Source organism: Siphateles boraxobius, unplaced genomic scaffold (genome assembly GCF_051911475.1).
Source record: "Siphateles boraxobius isolate OS27281-9 unplaced genomic scaffold, OSU_SipBor_1 1, whole genome shotgun sequence".
Lineage (NCBI taxonomy): Eukaryota > Metazoa > Chordata > Actinopteri > Cypriniformes > Leuciscidae > Siphateles > Siphateles boraxobius.
The window spans coordinates 8,077,081-8,097,414 of NW_027508699.1; the positions used below are offsets into that span (position 1 = coordinate 8,077,081).

The following is a 20,334-nucleotide window of genomic DNA, read 5'->3' on the forward strand; positions in this document are numbered from 1 at the left end:
CTGCGTGACAAAATCACGGCATTCATCACTGTGTTCTCAGGACTCGGATGGCTGTGAAGATAATAACATTGATGCTGATATTAATACAGATATTGTCATCTGTCGTTCCATCAGGAACACTATATGGTCTGAGCTGTCGACACGACAGATCTCGTCACAGTTGTTGTTGTTGGTGCGTCCGATGTGAATAGAGGCCGATCCTTGACGCACATGGCCGGCCACAGGCGTTGCACACAAACTGGCCAGATGTTGTTATAGACGTTGTTAAGGCATTGTACTTTCTGCATCTTCGTTTGTCTACTGCTGTAGTGATGTGGCTGAACTCAAAGCAGTATATGGCAGTAGGTCTATGGTCATTTGGGTCCATGTCGCATAGTTTCAAATTGGTTTGAGGCCGTCCTTGTAGCGTTTTAGTTGCTCTTGAGAGCGCATGCTGCTCTGGAGCTGGCCATAAAAAAACTGCTTTGGCAGGCGTGAATCTGCCATGCGTAGATGTTCTACGCGTGTTCAGACCAGCCAAACTGCACAGCAAGCAGGAAGGCCTCAATACCAGTGATGCCACAGGTCTGAAGTACCTCAGTATTTGGTGCTTTATCCTGCCATTTGACTTGTGCAATACGACAGAGACAGCACATATGGAACTGCCCAAGTTTGGTAATCTGCCGGCGATAAATGGTCCAGGACTCAGATCCATACAACAGCACTGTGAGGATGACTGCCTTATATACTGCCACCTTTGTGTCCAGCCGAATGCTGTGCTCATCCCATATTCTCTTGGACAGTCGACCGAAGCCAAAACTAGCTTTTGCGATGCAGGCACTGATGTCGGAGTCCGCTATCGTATCAGCTGCGAGAATGCTACCGTGGAAGCAGAATTTGTCAACGGCCGTCAGCACTGTCTCACCTGCAGTAATTACCGGTGGATTGGAGTTGAAATTGTTCACCCCTTGAAGCATGACTTCTGTCTTCTTTAGACTGACAGTGAGCCCAAATTTAGAATCTGCAGTTCGAAAAAAATCTAATAGTGACTGTGCTTCGGTGAGGGTGTGCGCCATCAGTGCGCAATCATCAGCATTTAGGAGGTCACGCAGAATTGAGGAATGTGTCTTTGTATGAGCCTGAAGCCTGCGTAGATTGAACACACAGCCATCTGTATGGAATTGGATTGGAATGCCTATGTCGCAGTCCTTAAAAGCCACGGACAGCATCATCGAAAAGAAGATGCTGAATAACAGTGGGGCGAGCACACAGCCCTGTTTGGTACCATTGGAGATGCCAAATGGGCCAGACAGCTCGCCATCATCCAGCACCTGACCAAGCATGCCATCATGCAATGACCGGACGATGTTAATGAATTTCTCTGGGCATCCAATCGTATGCAGAATGAGCCAGAGCCTGGTGCGGGAAACTGTGTCAAAGGCTTTCGTGAGGTCAATAAAGATCACATAAAGATCAAGGTGTTGTTCTCGGCACTTCTCCTGAATCTGTCTAGCAGTAAACACCATGTCCATTGTACCGCGGCCTGCAGGAAATCCACACTGACTTTCCGGGATAATGTCACTGTCATAAATGTGACCGGTCACGGAAACTAGGGACACAAGTCGGTTCTGGGGCATTTTGAGTTATTCATAGATTTTGAAAGTGTAGTCTCCAAGCTTTCCAACGATGTGTAACATGTGGAAATCTGATAATATTTGGAGAAGTTGTGGCCATTTGAAAATAGGCACTTAAAAAAGCTCAAAGATGAGAAAACGACCTCTAAAGATTGTGCAGTTCTCACCTGTCTCTGCTGCTGGGAGTGACAATGGGGCTCATTTACATCTCATTTAGATAAGCCATACCCCCTGTAAAGCTCCCCCCTGTGCTTTACAGCTTTTTTGCACTTCGAATGAGTGCACTTCTGCCGCACTAGGCGAAAAACAATTGTGCTGCCCCTCTATTTGCAACGTACCAGCAACAACACACAAAGACCAATATGCCATATAGCCTGCATATAACGCAAAACCAGCAACAACACACAAAGACCAATATGCCATATACATATAACGCAAAACCAGCAACAACAAACAAAGACCAATAAGCCATAGGCCTACATACTGTATAACGCAAATAGCGCGTGTGCCCAAAATGTCAACAATATTAAAGTTTATGCAGGAGGCAAATGCCTGCTGGCATTTTTCTTTAAGCAGTCATGACAGGAATTTTCCAAATAATCACATTTCACCTCCTGAAATTATTGTTGCAAATCACTTTACACCACTTTCTTATGTGCGTATACACACACAAATGAAATGTCCGCAAGCACATTATATCATCAGCAAGTTCAGCATCTTAAATAATGACTAAAGAGCAAATGAAGCTTAACTTACATTTCAGAAACGCGCACGGCAGGCCTTCATCGCAGCAAAGGTCTTAACTGCATCCTCTATTTCGATTCTCTGTGCCAGTTCATGTTCTATGGAGATTGTTGCCAGTCCATTAACTCTGTTCCCTGTTCACAAAACGTTCCCCATTCAATGCAATCGGGACGTCACATATGAAACAGCCAGCCACCGCTGTCAGCGAGCCGAGCCGCCGTATTCAAGCACTGAATATAATAAATACTAAGTGCCGCGCCAATACCTCCGGTTCAGTTTCCCGAGCCCACGAAGTGCGGCGAAAACATTTTCGGTGTAACTGCCACGGTTCAGCTCGTCTGCGACAATCTTTGCGGCATCCATCTTCATTGAATTTTGATATCAGATAGAGCCGGCCAGAGCACAGCATAATAAGTAGCCATGCGGTTCACTTGGAGGCAGGGGGCAAAAGCGCCGGGTTATTCAGTATGGAAATACACACAGACAATGACACGCCACGCCCCTACTGCATGCTAGAATCTCCGAAAACAAGCCGATTTCAACCTCAAAATGTAAGCTTTTAAATATACCAATACTGCTATCTCAAACATGGAGAGGCTTCTTCGTGATTTCAATTAACAGATTCTGCAAAAAATTGAAATTCACCAATTTTGAAAAAAAACTCTTCTTTCTCATTTTCCTCGAAAGTTGTGCTGTCGACTTGTGTCCCTGGTTTCTGTGACGGGTCACAAATGTGTTTTTGGAGGTTCAGCAGGAATTTGTGCCAAAACTTTGTCTGCAATGGAAAGATGCCACGATGATTGTCACAGCAGGCTCTGTCTCCTTTGCGCTTATAAATGTGAACAATCAATGCGTCTTTAAAATCTTGAGGCACAGCACCACATTTTACTGAATAATGCATTGAGTGCGGCGAGAAGAGATAGTCCACCTTCCTTTAGCACCTCACTTGGAATGCCATCAGAACCCGGGGCTTTAGCAGAGGGCATCTGCTTAATGGAAAATGCGACTTCTTTCCGGGATGGGATATCGTCCAGGTCTGAGGCCGTTGGCCACTGCATTATGTCGCCATGCACTGAGTCATCAAAAGCAGCTGTCTGGTTCAATACAAATTGAAAATGGTTGACATTGAAAATGTCAGAAAGTAGGGTTCAATCAATGGCACATACAGGTGTAGAACCAGCTCTCAAGGGCCTATAGACTGCCTTAAGACCATGATAGAATGCCTTTATATAATATCGGTCTGCAGCAGACTGAAGTTCCTCAGCTTTTGACTGCCACCATCTGTTTCATGCAGGCGGGTCTGTGCTGCATTTCTTGCTCGAGTATATGCTGACTTCTTCACAGTGCTTTATTTATAACTGACCCACGCCAAGTGAGCTGTGTGCATGGTGTTTAACAGGGTTTGTGCTTCAACATCCTGATTGCCAAACCAGTCCTTATGTTTGGATGTGGTGAAGCCGAGGACTTCAGCAGCTGTGTTGTATGTGATATCCCTGATTTTGGACCATGTCTCCTCAACGTTAATGAAAGTTTGATTGTCAAAGGTGTTGAGCCTGTCTGAAATAGTCTGACAGAAGTTAATATGGCAAGAGTCAAGAGCTTAGAAACATCCAGTCGCTTCTGCCTTTTGGCTTTATGTCGACAAGATGGAGCTAGGTCCAGAGACATCACACTACGCAGCAGTTGGTGGGCAGACCAACAGATTGTGCCTCGCATGGCTCGAGTTATATGGACCTCCCTGAGATGTTCCTGCCGGATGATGATGTAATCCAACATGTGCCAGTGCTTTGATTGAGGATGTTGCCACGTGGCCTTGTACTTGTTCGCCTGCTGATAGGAGTTTGTGATCGCCAGCTCATGTTCCAAACATATCTTCAGCAGCAGCGTGCCGTTTGTGTTCTCGTTTCCCACTAAGTGTTGCCCCGAGACTTTCGTCCATGCAATAACATCATGTCCCACACGCGCATTAAAGTCTCCGATAAGGAAGAGCCAGAGTTTATGAGGCACTGAACTTAAGGCAGTTTTAAGGTGTTCATAGAAAGACTCCTTCTGGTCATCATTGGCAGTCATGGTGGGTACATAGGCACTGATCAAGACAGCACTGTTGCCATTCTTGAGCATCAGCTGCAGGGTCATCAGCCTTGGCGACAAGCTGCGAGGTTGCCCTTCTCTGAGTGGTAGCAATGATGTCTTCACTGCACACCCAACTCTAGCCTGCCTTGGCTGACCTTTGGGCTGCCCAATGCAGAAGAATGTATAGCCGGCGTTGACTTCTGTGAGTTTGGTTTCTCCAGAAATTCTTGTTTCACTGACAGCAGCAGTGTCTAGTTCTCCGTTCGTGACGATCAGCAGAATCCAAAAGTGTGCGCACATTCCAAAAGGTTAGACGCAGTTTAGTCTTTATCATTTGTACTTTTTGTTGACCGCAGAATTGGATACTCAGCTGGTCGCGGTGAACCAGCAGAGTGAGTGGAACGAGCGATGTTTAAGGAACCTTTTCTATCCCATTCTTCCGTGGAAGAGAGCAGCGCTGCCCCTAAAAAGGGCCGCTCTGTCACCTGGGCAGGATACGGATGGTACTGTCTTTCCAGGTCAGCATCAAACGACCATCACACCCAGGCCGCTTATGTGCAGGTTCATGACTAAGTGCTCCCAGTGGTATCCTCCACCTGCACCCTTCGCCACTTGCCCATCACCGCAGGACTTGGCGTCTGTGACATACCATCACGATTAATTGGTTATAGTGGGAAAAGCTTGTGTGAATGATCTCACTCTCTCTTCCAACAGTGACTGTTCCCAGCCAGCTCAGAACCTGAGAAGTGCAGGCTGGTGACTGCTGGCGCAGCAAGCTGGCCGGAAGTGATCCCAAGATGGGAACCCTACCGCCCTCCAGAGTGGCTTGTGACTGCTCCGCTGCGGTGCTGTCTTCACCAATGTTGTGACGTGTCGAATTGTAGCTAGAAGACACCGTGGCAGTCTTTGCCGGAGCTCACTTGGCCAGTCATTTTCAGGGTTCCTGCAAGGCCTTTCCACCTCGCGTAATGCCCTAGGTGATACTTCGGTGCGAGCACCTTCATCACTGATGGCATAGCCCGAGTAGGCAGTCCCCTACTTAACTGTTCAACCACCTTACCACGTTGAGGTGTGGGTCGGACTCAGACAGGGGAATTGAAAAAGTTTGTTATACTATTTAAGATTTTTCTTTTGCAGCCTTTGCACATCATATGGTAAAGTGGTTTATTGTACAGCTTGTTAAAACCCTTTCATACTGTAATTTTCTTCTGGTTCAATTGGATGGAAAATAAGAAGCACATGACAGAAAACAACAGCACAATGTTCTATACTATAGCTAAATTGGACCAATGTTATATAGTAGTAATAGTAGTGTCATCATGCAGTTGTGCAGGAAGGTAATATAGGATATAGCTTATGATAGATATTAATGCTAAACACCAGATAAACTAAAGCATTACAATGTTGGAGGGACATTCTTTGCTTCGCATCCTCTGGGATGTATAAATCATATTTGTTCTTCTTTTTTTTTACCATGTTAGAACCTCAGACTACACTTTACCTTGTTTTACAGTATCTGATGTCTAGTCAACTCAAGTCACATTTATTTATATAGTGCTTTATGCAATACACATAGTTTATAAGCATCTTCACAGAAATAAACAATAAAATAACAGTATTAATGTTCTTCAGTTATGAAATGAATACATCTATGTAAGCACTATGTAATTATTCAGCTCAGTTTTAATTCAGTGTTGATTCAGTTTAGTTTAGTAACAGTATGAATGTAAAGTAGTTAGGACACAAACTCTGTTCAACCATGAAGCAGTTAATAGCATGATTATTCAGCTATGAGAAGTCAGTCAGTGTTAATTCAGTTTAGATCAATAATAGTGTATCAAATTATGAAACAAGCGTACAGTAATTCAATTATAATCAGCTCTACAGAAGTTTAATAGTGTCATTATTCAGCACAAGTCAGTTCAGTGTTGATTAAATTCAGTTCAATAACAGTGTCGATGTTGCGGAGCTAATCAATTATGAAACAAATTCAAAATTGACATCCAACTATTTTCAGATCAAGTTTTGTTCTCATCCAATAGTGTCAGTGCAGTAACATTTACAGTATTGCTGAATATTAAAGGTCTTTTTAACCCCCAACTGAGAAAGCTAAAGTCAAGGAAACAATACTCCATAAGGTGAAAGTAGTGGAGAAAAAAAAAAAAAACCTTGGGAGACACCAGGTTCAGTCAGTGGGCCTGTTCTCCTCTGGCCAAATGAAAGAACACAGTGTGATTCAGCTTCTGCTTGAGGATCAGGATACGCCACAGCAGAATTAGGTAAAAAAATGAAAAAGTCTAAAGAAGAAACCATTGTTATAAATCTCTTTTGAGCAGAGCATGTTTTTTGGCATCAGAAAGCTGCCAGTGAATGCAACAAAGCAAGACAAATCACATTTGATTGCTTTGTTTGTGGGAAAATCATCTCTTGGCAGCTTACAATAGCCAGAATATTAGATTTTGAATCCAGTTCTCTATTGCTTGAGATCTTATGCAATTTTTCAAAAGAGACTTCATCAGATTCATCTCCTCTGAGATGTTATGTGGACAAATTATCATTAAAATAAGCTATAAAAAAAAAGAAAAAGAAGAGGCCTCATGTCTCATAAAATGTTTATGACTCAAAGGTTTTATTTGGATTAAATTCTGTTAGGAATATTATTGTCAAAGATGTTTGACAAGTTGCATACAGTTTGAATTGTCGGTATGGTTTTGTTCTGGGCTAGAACTCCCTGCCCATCCATGCAGCCTAGCATGGTTAAGAGCACGGAGTGCAGCGATAACCCCCTTAGGGTAAACAGAACAGAACCAACATAAATGTATTGCAGATATCATTAATGTTCTTAATGGCAATAATTTAATGTAATAACAACATAAATAAAGATAAATGACAGTCTGATCGAAGAGTAATATCAGAAGGCCACGTCCTGACTGGACGAGAGGAGGAGCTGGGGATGGAGGAGGGTAATTGGCTCCTGAGCAACACGATACATCTGCTGATAATACTGAATGGACCTTATATAGGGATGCTGTGATAGGTAGAGTCAGCTGATCCAAACTTGATGTGACCGGCCAGAACTTAAGCACTAGTCCTAGAGGAACACATTAAACATCTTAACTGTTCAAGGTAACTGTGGAGAAATTAAATACACAATTTTTTTTTCACACAGCTATTAGGTAGCACTGTTGTTACTGATCATGATGAATAATATAATAATAACAAGATTTTTGTTTGTTTGTTTTAAATGGGTCTAAATCTTATATGATTGGAATTAAGGGTTATTTGACAACATTAATGAACAGAATTTTCTAATTAACCCATTTTAAACTAGAATGTCATATCTGTCAATTTCTGTGACATACTGTATGTGCAATGGTGGAAAGAGTAATAAAATATTCTACTCAAGTAAAAGTACCACTACTTCAATGAAATTTTACTTAAGTACAAGTAAAATTACCGGTCTAAAAATCTACTCAAGTAAAAGTAAAAAAGTAGCTAATTTAAAATTTACTCAAGTACAAGTTACTGAGTTACTTTTTAACAGTGGGGGTGGGTGAAAAGTGTGTGGGGTGGGGTGGGGGGACTCTACCGTGTAGGGTTGTAATGGTATGATAATAATCATTGTAAAAATCCAGTATGATAACGTCTCAGAAAATATCACGGTTTACAGTATTAATCAATTATTAAATAAATGGTATTATTAAATTATGGTTATTATTATTATCATCAGTTAAAATGACAGTTCAATTAAAGAAAACTGTTTTTTGGGGGTTGAACAAATGCTTTTATTATAACAAACTTGAAACCATTTGTTTGTTTTGTTTATTAAAATTTCAATAGAACATGTCTAATCAATTAAATTCAATGATTGATAATGAATTAGATTAACAACTCATTTTTAACATTAATAATTTATTAATTTTTTTAAGAATAATATAGTCCTATGAAATGTATTTTATTCATAAAATTAATGTTTCTTTTTATGATGTACTCCAAATATATTATCAAAGACGGTGGCAATCAAATGAAAATTTAAACTTGTGTCCTTTTATTTTTTGGGGAAGAGCTGCAAAAACAGATTTACTGAATTAAACCATGGACAAAAAACATATGCCTTAATTAAAGTTTAAATAAATTGTATTATTATTGTTATTATTATTTTGAGAAGTACATTCTATTGTATACCTACAATAGTAATATATTTCTGTCATAATTTCTCCTAGTTAAACCAAACTTTTATTTTGACGGGTTGTAGTGAAGACCTGTTTCAAAGTGTAAGCCTATTTGACAATGGTTTTTCTCAAAATGAAAATGCTCATTAGGCGTTCTCTCAGAGCAGCTCTGGAAATGTTCATGTATTAATTATGTATTCAAATTGTTTGTGAGACGCTGAAAACCCCACGCGTACTTGAGTATGTAGTAGACAAAGTGGAGCAGCTGATTCACACCGATTCACAGAAACGCAGAACACGCAGGTTATATATTTACATAGCTATATTTTTGCGCTTAAATATTCACAGACCATGTCGCGATTGGATTTATTGCACAGTTCTACTTTCCATGTATTCATCCAACCATCATTTTGCGTGTTTAACGTACCATCTTCTGCGTTATGTAAATTCCATTTTCATGACTGGATTCCGGGATTCCCTCTGCATCACGTAAATCATTCGGCCTTAAGTTATAATCGGGACATACCTTTATCTGCTGGAGGGATGGTGTCCTATGTATCCTCCTTTTGCAGCCACTTTGTGTCCACGTTTTTTGCAAATTGTTTATCTATCCTCGAGGACAACCACACTTTTTTTCTACATCCAAAGTGTTTCCATACTGGCCATAATTCGCTTCATAAAAAAATTCAAGGGCGCTTCGCTTTCAGCTTCAGCTGGGTCTGCGTCACCTTTTTTGCGCCTTTGTTCTCCCGCCCTTCAATCAATGCCGGAGTGTGATTTTTTTTTTCTCCCTTGTATTATTTTTACTCAGTAACGGATATGATTTCAAATGTAGCGGACCAATACTTAAAACAAAACGTACTTAAGTAAAAGTAAAATTACAGATTTTAAAAACTACTTAAAAAAGTAGAAGTACAAAAAAAAACCCGACTCAATTACGTAACTCGAGTAAATGTAATTCGTTACTTTTCACCTCTGCATATGTGAAGTTGAGTTTATATATGTAAATTATGGAAGAATAAATACAAATTCCCAGTTCAATTTATTCTTCCATAATTTTGTGACTTCTATGACAATTTCCAGTATTTGCTCCTTTCATCCTTTGATTTCTGCTCCAAGAAACTGGCAGCATCCAATAATTTGCATTTGAATGGCATTCTGCCCTTTTCTTCTAGTGACGATTCTTCTAAAGGCACACTTCCACTTTATGAATGCTGAAATCTCACTATATTATTGGTCTAGATAGCTTTGTTTTTCTGTTAGGTAGTATCACTTGTCTTGTGCGACATTATATATTGCTTCTGAAACAAATATCAAATAGTATCAAGTTGAGTTGTTTGCTCACAAAGCTCCCTCTCGCTCTGTCCCTCTCTCCAATATATATGTACAGTATACAAAGATTTGGATTGTTCTAGAAAAACAGTTCTAAAATTTTTTAGAAAGTTCTAAACAGTTCTACAAAGTGCTAAGGAAGTGCTACTTATAAGCAATAACATTTGTTATATGGTTTTCCAATTTTTTCTCTCGGGTGACCTTGTTTTTTTTAATACTTTTTCATTGCTTTTAATCAAAAGTTCATTGATTTATGATACAGGAAATCTTTAACAAGAAAGTCATACAAGTTTGAAAAGGCTAAGTAAATTAGGACACAATTGTTTTTGTTTTTTGGGTGAACTTATTTTAAGGTGTCACATAACCATAGTAGTCAGACCAATGCATCTTGAGACACCAAGATGTTTTCCCTATAGATTCTCAGAGATGGACTATTTGGTATATGGCATGATCTAGTGGTTTAGTTAATGGATCAGCAATCCGGATGTAGAAGGATTAGATTTCGGGTGAGCTCCACTGAGGTCATGACCTTGAGTTTATGTATTGTGCCGTATCACACCATCACACAGTGAGGTGAGCTCAATATCTACAGCAGGTCTTCACCCTCCCTTAACACTCACATTAAGTGATAGTGGTATTGTGAGGGACTTACATAAAAATAATAATAATTAAAAGAAAAATAATGAACAAACCTTTCAAAACCCTCAAAAATTGAATTGTTTTACAGATTCTCTGGTCTGCATTTAATGACCTGGAAATCAAAGTGTTTCACTTTAACAGTTGCACTAGGGTATTTGATTACTTTATTAATTATAGCGTCTTTAAAAAATGAAACACATACGTGACTGTGCATTGCTCCAAATCAGATTAAACTAACTTTAACTACCTTAACCTGACCAACGTAATCAGGTTCATCCAATTACATGTTTTTAAAAATTTGAATAAAGAATTAATTTAATCATTTAATCACCTCATGTCTCTCCAAACCCATAAGACATTCATTCCTCTCAGACCACAAACAAATTATATTTCTAATATATTTTTAATCTCTCTTTATTTTGTCCCATCCTGTTACACTTATTCAGATGCGTTCGTTCTTATTTCGTTTTCATGGACTTTTAATTTGTTTCCATTAGTCTCATGTGATCCTTTGTTTGAGTTTCCCACCACTCATCAGTTGACACTAATCATCATCACAGCTGTTCGTCATTTAGGTTATTACCATGTGTATTTCAGTTCCTTACCTTCACTAAGGCCCAGTCCCAATTCGCCTACTTATACTACGACCTAAAAGTATGTTCTCTTTTTGTGAAGAAAAAGTACATACTTTTGAGTGTGTAGCAACAGAGTAGGCAAGCTTTGGGGCATACTATCATGTCATCTTTAACCATCATATAGATTAGACATCATATAGATAGACACCCTATCGACCGCTACTGCCTATTGGCGCGGACGAGCCGTGGGGCCACCATCTTAAACCGGTCACCCGCTCCGCTCAGTTTTGGCCTGTTTAGCAGTTGCAATGAGCTGCCAGCACATTTAATTTATCATATCTCACTGAATACCGAACTGATTTTCACGCGGGGTTTTTTTGCTGCAAAGGTCATACACGTAGCTACGATACAGGACACATTGAATATTTTGTTCACAAAATACAAACAATAGTACGGTAATGTTAAATGTTAAATCTTACTTGTGAAAAGTAATGCCCGAGTGATGGCGATTTGAGCAGGAAATTCTGCACAGTGCTCTGGCATCTACTGCTGCTATGCAACGCAAATAGGAGTATGACCGGTTTAAGATGGCGGCCGCATTTCTTGCTCCACAGCGGCCAATAGGGCATCTAGTCTCTATATGATATCTATGTCTTTAACGGCCAGATCTGTTGCGTGCATCCTGTCACCGTAAACTGCCCTGTCAATCATCTTGTCACAGTTAAAATCGTCCATTCAATCTAATTTGATTTCCTACCGTTTCGAAGAGCACGTTCATCTGCCAGTCATGGGTTTTTCATGCGGAGACTCTCCTCATGAGTTTGCAATTTGAATATAATGATGCATTTAAAAGGTAATGGCTAAACATATCTACAATATAATGTAGACAACGTTGAGTAAATACATTTTCGTCAGGTTAGATACTGATAATTAATCACTCAAATTACCCTTTATCTAAACCTCTCTACATAACCGCCGGACTCGCGCGTCCTCCATGTCTGTAGTTTTTTCTTAACACTCTCCACCCGTGTTTGTAGTTCTAATGCCGCCTTCACACTGGCAGTTGTAATCAGCTCTCTGGTAATACGCAATACGCCCCCAGCGGACGTCATACTACACCGTTGAAAAGCGCCGTAAGCGAGTAGAACAAAAATGGCGGAGAGATTAGAAAGGTTGATTCTGTCAGTGTCAGAATGTACAATTCTGTATGATCTCTCTGATGAGGGTTATAGAGACATAAATAGAATTATACATAAAAGAATTATACAATTATATTATTACTTACATTTAATTATAGCCTACATTTTAATTGTATTACCTGCCCTAATAACGTTAGAAAATCATGAAAATAAAAAAAACTGACATGACAACTTACTGTTATAAAATCCTTAATTATTTTATTAAAAGTTAAGAATTCAGGTTTGTTGATCATCACCATAGCACCGCTAACTTCCGCGGGAATTGTCGGATAGGAACCGTCCGTAGCCTTTCGCAAGAGTTACATTTTTTGAACGCATCCGGATGACCAACTGACACAATTATCTTCGCACTCGTTCGGACCCGATCGCATACAGTCTGAGAATCTCTATAGTAAATTAATGACTTCCGGTCGTTTCGGAGCCGTATCGGAGCTGATTTCAACTGCCAGTGTGAAGGCAGTGTAACAAAATCCTTGTCCAACACATGTTTGTGGGCAATATTAGCCGTTAGAGTTTGCATCGATCTGCACTTCGGATTCTGACCGGAAATAGTAGGCCATCCGGGTATCTTTGGAACACTAATTTCAACATAATACGATTTGGGACGTACTAATTCTATTTTCGAATACTATTTAGGACGGATAGTATGCGAATTGGGACTGGGTCTAAGTGTTTGTCTGGTCTCATTTGCATATGTATTACCTGTTGGACTATTATTAACCGCTGCATTTGAACTTTATTCCTGATCACCATCTGTCTGTCTGCACCTGGCTAACACATCCATTGAAAGTCCACTCAAACAACATTTTCAAGCTTAAAAAAATACATAAAGACACTGTAAAAACAATTTAATCCGAGTCTTCTGAAGAGATATGAAGAAATAAGGTAAGCAAAAGCTCAAACATCTAATGAACAATAGCTTGAATCTTTAAATAATAATAATCTGATTTCAGAACAAAACGCATTAGTTACGTGCATTTTCATTAATCTGGTTAATGGGGGAAAATGGTCAAATTGGTGCAGTTAATCCCAAGACTTTTGTCAGGCCAGTTACAGGCGTCATAGTTAAAATCAGCATGGTTAAAACTGTCATACAGTTTTGTATTTCATAAAGTGGCACAAAAATTCCACACTTCAGCTTTAACGGGCTTGTGGATCGCTGTCACCAAAAATTGTACAACAAACTATAAAGAACCAAAGCCTTACTTGTCAGGCAACTCAACTGAACTCTGCCAAAATACTTTTTGAGCTGCTGTTTATCAGTCAGCGCCGGTCTTGAATTAATAGTAAGACATGAGTTCTGCTCTTCTGAATGTCTTATATGCCTGCTGAAAAATACTCAAAATTGAACTTAATGTGCAGCAGTCTGTTGGTAATGGAATGTCACATTTGACTATTTAAACCTAAATCAGATTATAACATTATTGAAATATCTTTATATTTTTTTCTGCAGGCATTGTGTCGCTTATCTCCCTGGCCGTGCTATCATATGAACGCTACTGCACAATGATGGGCTCCACAGAAGCTGATGCCACCAACTACAGGAAGGTGGCCTGTGGGGTGGTGATGTCCTGGGTTTACTCTTTAATCTGGACTCTGCCCCCTCTATTTGGTTGGAGCCGCTATGGCCCAGAAGGCCCTGGAACCACCTGCTCTGTAGACTGGACAACCAAGACCGCCAATAACATTTCTTACATCATCTGCCTCTTTATTTTTTGCCTGATAATCCCCTTCCTGGTCATTATTTTCTGCTATGGTAAGCTGCTGCATGCCATCAAACAGGTGAGTGAGACTTTCCACTGTCATTTGGTTTTTTAAAAATCTGTTTTTCTGCTAAACCTTTTTTCATTTGTCCTTAGCATTTCAGTATTTGATTAAGGTTAGATTGTTTGTCATTTAGCAGCTGCTTATAGTCCACCTGGGGTTATGTTCCTTGTGCAAGGGCACAATGCTGGTAGGGGATCTCTATAACTTTCAAGTTCTGGATGCCAGCCAAGGTCCCTAAAGGAAAAGTTCATCCCAAAATCGTATTTTTCAACATTTGCATCATCGAAGCTATCAAAAACACACCACCATAACGATAACACCATACAAGCACCATAAAAGTGGTCCATATGACATATCTCAGTGGCTGAATAGCTTTGGATTCTTTCTTGCATCAGTACTCAACAATGTCTCCAAGATAGATTAAAAAAATGGTGCAAATGGCTTTAGTTGTTGAATGTCTCTTAACCAGTTTTGTAAAAGTTGGCCAGTTTGAAATGCCAAATGAAAACATTTTGAGAGATGCAGCAGATGGGACTGTTATATATCTTTCTGTTCTTCATACAAAGTTTTTTCATGGTTTCAGTTTACTTGGAATATTGTTGCCCAATCTAAATTTATACTATACTATACTAACCTATAACTACTTTCTGCCATATACAAACATATGCGTATATATTACGCATATATGCATCATCTCATTTGGTTGCATTTATTTATGATTTCACTGGAATGAAAACCGCTCATAAGAGAAATGAGAAATGATATGCAAATTGTGTGCGTACCGACCACTGGCCCACAGAGGGAAGGATAATAATGTGACAGATGGATTTTAACTGCTTGTAAAAGTAGTAAAACAACTTATTATAAATTAATGCAGTCACCTACTTCAGCAAACATGAAGCGTGGATTTAGAGTGCATTAAGGGAACTGAGCTATGGCATTTTTCAGACCTGGGACAGTCTTGCGCATTGCGCATGATGCTTGAATGCGCTCTCAAGTGGCCAAGACGACAAGTGTGGGTATTGAGACAGGACCTATTAGAAGCTTCTAGACAGGTGTGTTGGAGAAGGTGGAAGTTGAACTCTACAGGAAGCTTGTCTTCCAACAGCAGGAATGGACCCTGATTTAGATGATCATAAAACGAATGTCACAGTGAAATCATAGACACCCAAGTGGAAATCCCAGATCAGAATGCTTCACTTTACAATAAACCAGTAGTTCTCAACTCCACTCTTAATATTTTGCATGTCTTTATTTAACACATCTGATTTGGACCATCAGCTCGTTAGAAATTAGCAGAATGGTGGAATTAGCAGAGTTGAGAACCTCTGCAATAAACCAATAAGTGCAGAAACATTTGATTGTGTTTGTCTTATAAGTTTAAAAGTAAAAAGACTTTTTTACTTAAACTGTACTGTTTTTCAACAACATTACAGCCATCACAATTTCGACATCTTGAAGATAAGACGACTGTATGGGAGGAAAGTATGAGAAGATATTTGGAATAAGTTGCCTGCTAGGAAAAAATTCATTTTCAATGAGACGGTTGGGTGGAGTTTAGAGCAAGATAACTTATGAATGTGAACTTGTGAAAAAAAAGTTGAGTGTGTGTCCAAGAACATTGGGTCAGCCTGAACGTGACAGAATTGTTGTATCTTTTATGTTCTGGTGTATTTATTTACTTTGGATATAAATTTGTTTTCAAGCCATCCCACAAGTTTACTTATCCAACTGGAAAAATTGAAGGAAAACTCACAATATCTTTTGTTCAGTCTCTCTGTCCTTCTCTGGCTCTTTTTCTGCACTCAATAGTTTTTAGTCACTTTGTAGAATCTTTTAAGTGGCCTGTCCAGTTTAGTGAACGCTTCTCTTTCTACTGTATTAGCATTCACTTTACCATTGCATCATAATCGCTAGTGTCGTTCTTTCACAGACGAAGACAGTTTGACTTCACAAAGCGCATGTATGAATAACAACTCAAGATTCCTGCAGCTACAGGCAAAAATAGCACTCCTAGGGTATTTTATCTATTTATTTTGGTAATTTACATACATCTGGACTCTCTAGACAAATACTGCAGTGTCCTCCCTTGTTGCAGAGAGCACATTAATAAATCAAACTAGCTAATGGTGTTGAATTCCCGATTTAATAAAGCAAACTTCTTTTGACTGTATGATGCAGTGAGAGTAAAATCAATTAATCTGCTTTAAATTAGATGACTAGTCCTGTCTATGGCTTTTCACAGATACATAATTCATTATGGAAGAAGTTGGAAGTGGAAGTCCTGAAGATATGTTATAAGCTCAGGACTGCTTTTACCTTTGGGAATAAGATGCTCTGAATGACATAGTTCATAGTCACAAAATTAGACTATTTGCCAAACCCAGGGAATATCTTGTCATTAGTTATTTGGAGTTGGTTGACTATTATATCTAAGTTTGCATGCAACTTGTTTTGCTTGTATGTGCTAGCTGTTTATGTTAAGTTCACAGGAATTGTTGAATGCACTCAGAACGCTGTGTTAGATGTTTGAGAGATATGTGAAAATAAATTACGTACTTTGATTAGAGAGAAAACACAGGGGTTTCACAAAGAGTGTGAGAAAACACAGGGCTTATATACATAGACATCATATAGAGACTAGATGCCCTATTGGCCGCTGTGGCGCAAGAAATGCGGCCGCCATCTTAAACCAATCATACTCCTATTTGCGTTGCATAGTAGCAGTAGATGCCAGAGCACTGTGCAGCATATTCCTGCTCAAATCGGCGGACCATCACTCGGGCATTACTTTTCTCAGGTAAGATTTAACATTTAACATTACCGTACTATTGGTTGTATTTTGTGAACAAAATTTTCAATGTTTCCTGTATCGTAGCTACATGTATGACCTTTGCAGCAAAAAAACCTGCATGAAAATCAGTTCGGTATTCAGTGAGATATGATTAATTAAATGCGCTGACAGCTCATTGCACCTGCCAAACAGATTACACTGAGCGGAGCGGGTGACCGGTTAAAGATGGTAGCCCCACGGCTTGTCCACGCCAATAGGCAGTAGCGGTCGAAAGGGCGTCTATCTATATGATGTCTATGCTTATATACACAGACATTAACAAGCTAATGACACACAGGTGGATGTAATTACATGATAATGAGTCCAGGCAAAGGTTTATGGCAAATGTAGTTCATGATGGAATGGCAAAAGACCAGGGAGGAATGCCCTCTGGTTGCTATCATTGTTCCCTTTCCTCTGTACAGATAAAACGTTGTCAAAATAGTTACGGCTCACATGCCTACTCGGAAGCGATGAATACTTCTGTATTAATTTTTTTTATGGCCAGATAAGTAATTTGTTTAGGTCAATATGTAAAGAAAGACTACACGCCTGTATGTGTGACTATATATATATATATATATATATATATATGCATTGAGAGATGATCCTATGGAAAGTGCATCATGCCAATCTCTAGGTATGGTGAAGGGAATGTGATGATGTGGGGATATTTTAATTCCAAATAACTGGCCTTTAAAAATAAAAGTCTGCCTGCCTATATGGGAATTTAACATAGTGGTGTCCTGACTTATGCAACCTGTATTTTAAGGAAGAACATTTATTTATTTACGATACATTATTCATTCACAAAGAAAATTTGGTGTCCTTAAAGGTTGGATTTTTCCTCATTTATTAAATTAAGGCATTAAGATCAATTTCCAAAAGATGTTTTTTTTATTACTCTTTTTAGTCAACTTTAGCATGTGTGTGTTCACTTATGCTAGGCACTGTATATATAGTAGTATATATATAGTATATATATATATATAGTATATATATATATATATATATATATATATATATATATATATATATATATAGTATATATATATATATATATATATATATATATATATATATATATAATTATTCTTTTTTTCTTTCTTTTTTTCTTTTTTTTCTTCAAGACTTGCACCTTGGAACCTATTTCAAGGTTTGCGTTCTCGTGTTAAGGGTTTTCTGTTGGAACGGTGTCGTGTTAGCGGCCCTAAGTTTATAACTAATGATCTTTACAACGGAAGTGAATCGATCAAAACTAACTTTGGCTGGACAATAACTTTATTCTTGAGCTGCTGTAAAGCCAAAACAATATCTGTTACTTTAATCTCCTATTATCACTGTAAAGCTGCTTTGAAACAATCTATATTGTTAAAAGCGCTATTTAAATGAAGGTGACTTCAAATAATATTTTTAGACTATTTAAACTACAAAATATATCTGTCCAGTCCTGATTTTTATTTCTGTTAAGACTTCTGTTAAGACTGCAGTTGCTTTTGCTTGTATGTACCCATTGATTGTCATGATTATATGACAAGCTTACAGTACTTATGTTCACCATGCTTGAAACATTTGCAGTGGATATTTCGCCATTGAATATATTTCTCATACATTAAAAAACTGGAAAAAACAACTGGAAAGAGTGGCGTATACACTTCTTAAAGTCCCCATGAAATCAAAATGTATCGTCCTTTTTATGGAATATTGCAGTATTTACTATGAATTATTATTATTTATTTTACATATACCCTTGTAATTGTCAGGTTGTGTGCAGGTAGCTGAAGACGAGGATGCAGGAACTTCAAAGTAGTTGATTTATTTACAAAATTAACCCTAGGAACATACAGGAACAAAATAACAAACTCCAGGAATTCAGTAACACAACCATACAAGGACGACGACCAACAAACACTGAGGGAAAACACAGGGCTTAAAAGAACTGGGACTAATGGGATAATTAACTGAACACAGGTGAAGAAACAAGACAGGGGGAAACAAGATCACAGAACATAACTAAACACATAGAAAACGTGACAGAACCTCCCCCTCCCCGAAGGCGCGTCCTCGCGCCGTATAACATCCAAAGGGGTGGGAGGTTGGGCGCCCTGGAGGCTGACGAGGGCATGGTGGTGCAGGGACGGGAAGCCTCCAGGGCGGAGCTGGTAGCTCGGGGAACCGGGGTGGAACAGGCTGTGGACATGGCCATGGCGGAGCAGGCTGTGGGCGTGGTCACGGCGGAGCAGGCTGTGGGCGTGACCAGGGCGGAGCAGGCTGTGGGCGTGGCCAGGGCGGAGCTGTCGGACCCTCGGGCGTCCAGGGCGGAGCTGTCGGACCCTCGGGCGTCCAGGGCGGTGAGGACCCTTCGGGTGGCCATGGCTTTTTCTGATTAGAATCCAAAGTGCAGATCTGTGCACACTCTAACGGCTAATATTGCCCACAAGCCAGTGCACATTGGATGAGGGTTTGATTAGAACTGCAAACATGTTTAAAAACACTCCAAAAAGGGTTTAAAAACTACGAACATGGCAGGCGTGGAAGTCCGAGTTTTAGATAAAGGGGTTTAAGTGAATAATTATTAGTCTCTAACCTGACAAAATATATTTATTCAATGTTATCCACATTATATTTAATGCCCCTTTTTTTTGCATCTAATCTCGTCCGACCTTAATATGTGGCCTTGTTAGGAGGTGGTAATCAATGGTATTTGCTTCACCTGACTGCTTATAATGTTTTGGCTCATCAGTATATGTTAAGTTTGGCCTAAATGTAATTTTCTCATCAAATCTACATTTTTTTAATGGTAAAGAGACTCAAGAAAAATCTTTTCATTCGTAACTTTTCTGGAGAAGTTGGATGACTATGAATATACATTTTGCATGCTACTTGTACTGTTAATATTTACAGTTTATATATTTATATTGAATATTTATTCAGTTCTGTTTTACATTCTCGGTGTTCACTCTTGCTTTGACATCTCAATCACTGTTTTCGTGCATATTTTACACTGATCATAACCATAGAGTTATGATCTAGCAGCTGTTTAAGCATGCTTTTTAAACCATCAGCTTGACATTTTTGACAGCATTTTAGTAATCTCCAGTGCTGTATGTTTGTGTTCTAGCGGCTAACGTTCTGATTCATATACAACATCAACAAATGTCTTCAAACAACAATTTAGTTTTGAATTTGACTATATAACTTAAAATAATTTGTTTGATGTCCTGGAAAAATCCCACATATCTCTGCTCTGTGACAACACATTCCCATGTAAAGAGCAAAATAGAGTCAGGATGTGTTTGGATGTGTTTGGATTTGCTGTTTGGAATCTTTGGACAGCGAAGTAAAGGTGTATGGTTGAAATCAACAAAATGGCTGAAATCACCTAAA

General features: G+C 39.2%; 1 protein-coding gene across 1 annotated transcript in view; it reads left to right on the plus strand.

Moving 5' to 3' along the window:
• tmtopsa (teleost multiple tissue opsin a) overlaps positions 1-20,334 on the plus strand; it is a 107,835-nt gene that overhangs the window by 2,198 nt on the left and 85,303 nt on the right. Inside the window, exon 2 of the mRNA XM_077198743.1 lies at positions 13,801-14,129. Within this exon, the coding sequence (XP_077054858.1) occupies positions 13,801-14,129 (329 nt within the window). The remainder of the gene's footprint in view (positions 1-13,800; positions 14,130-20,334) is intronic.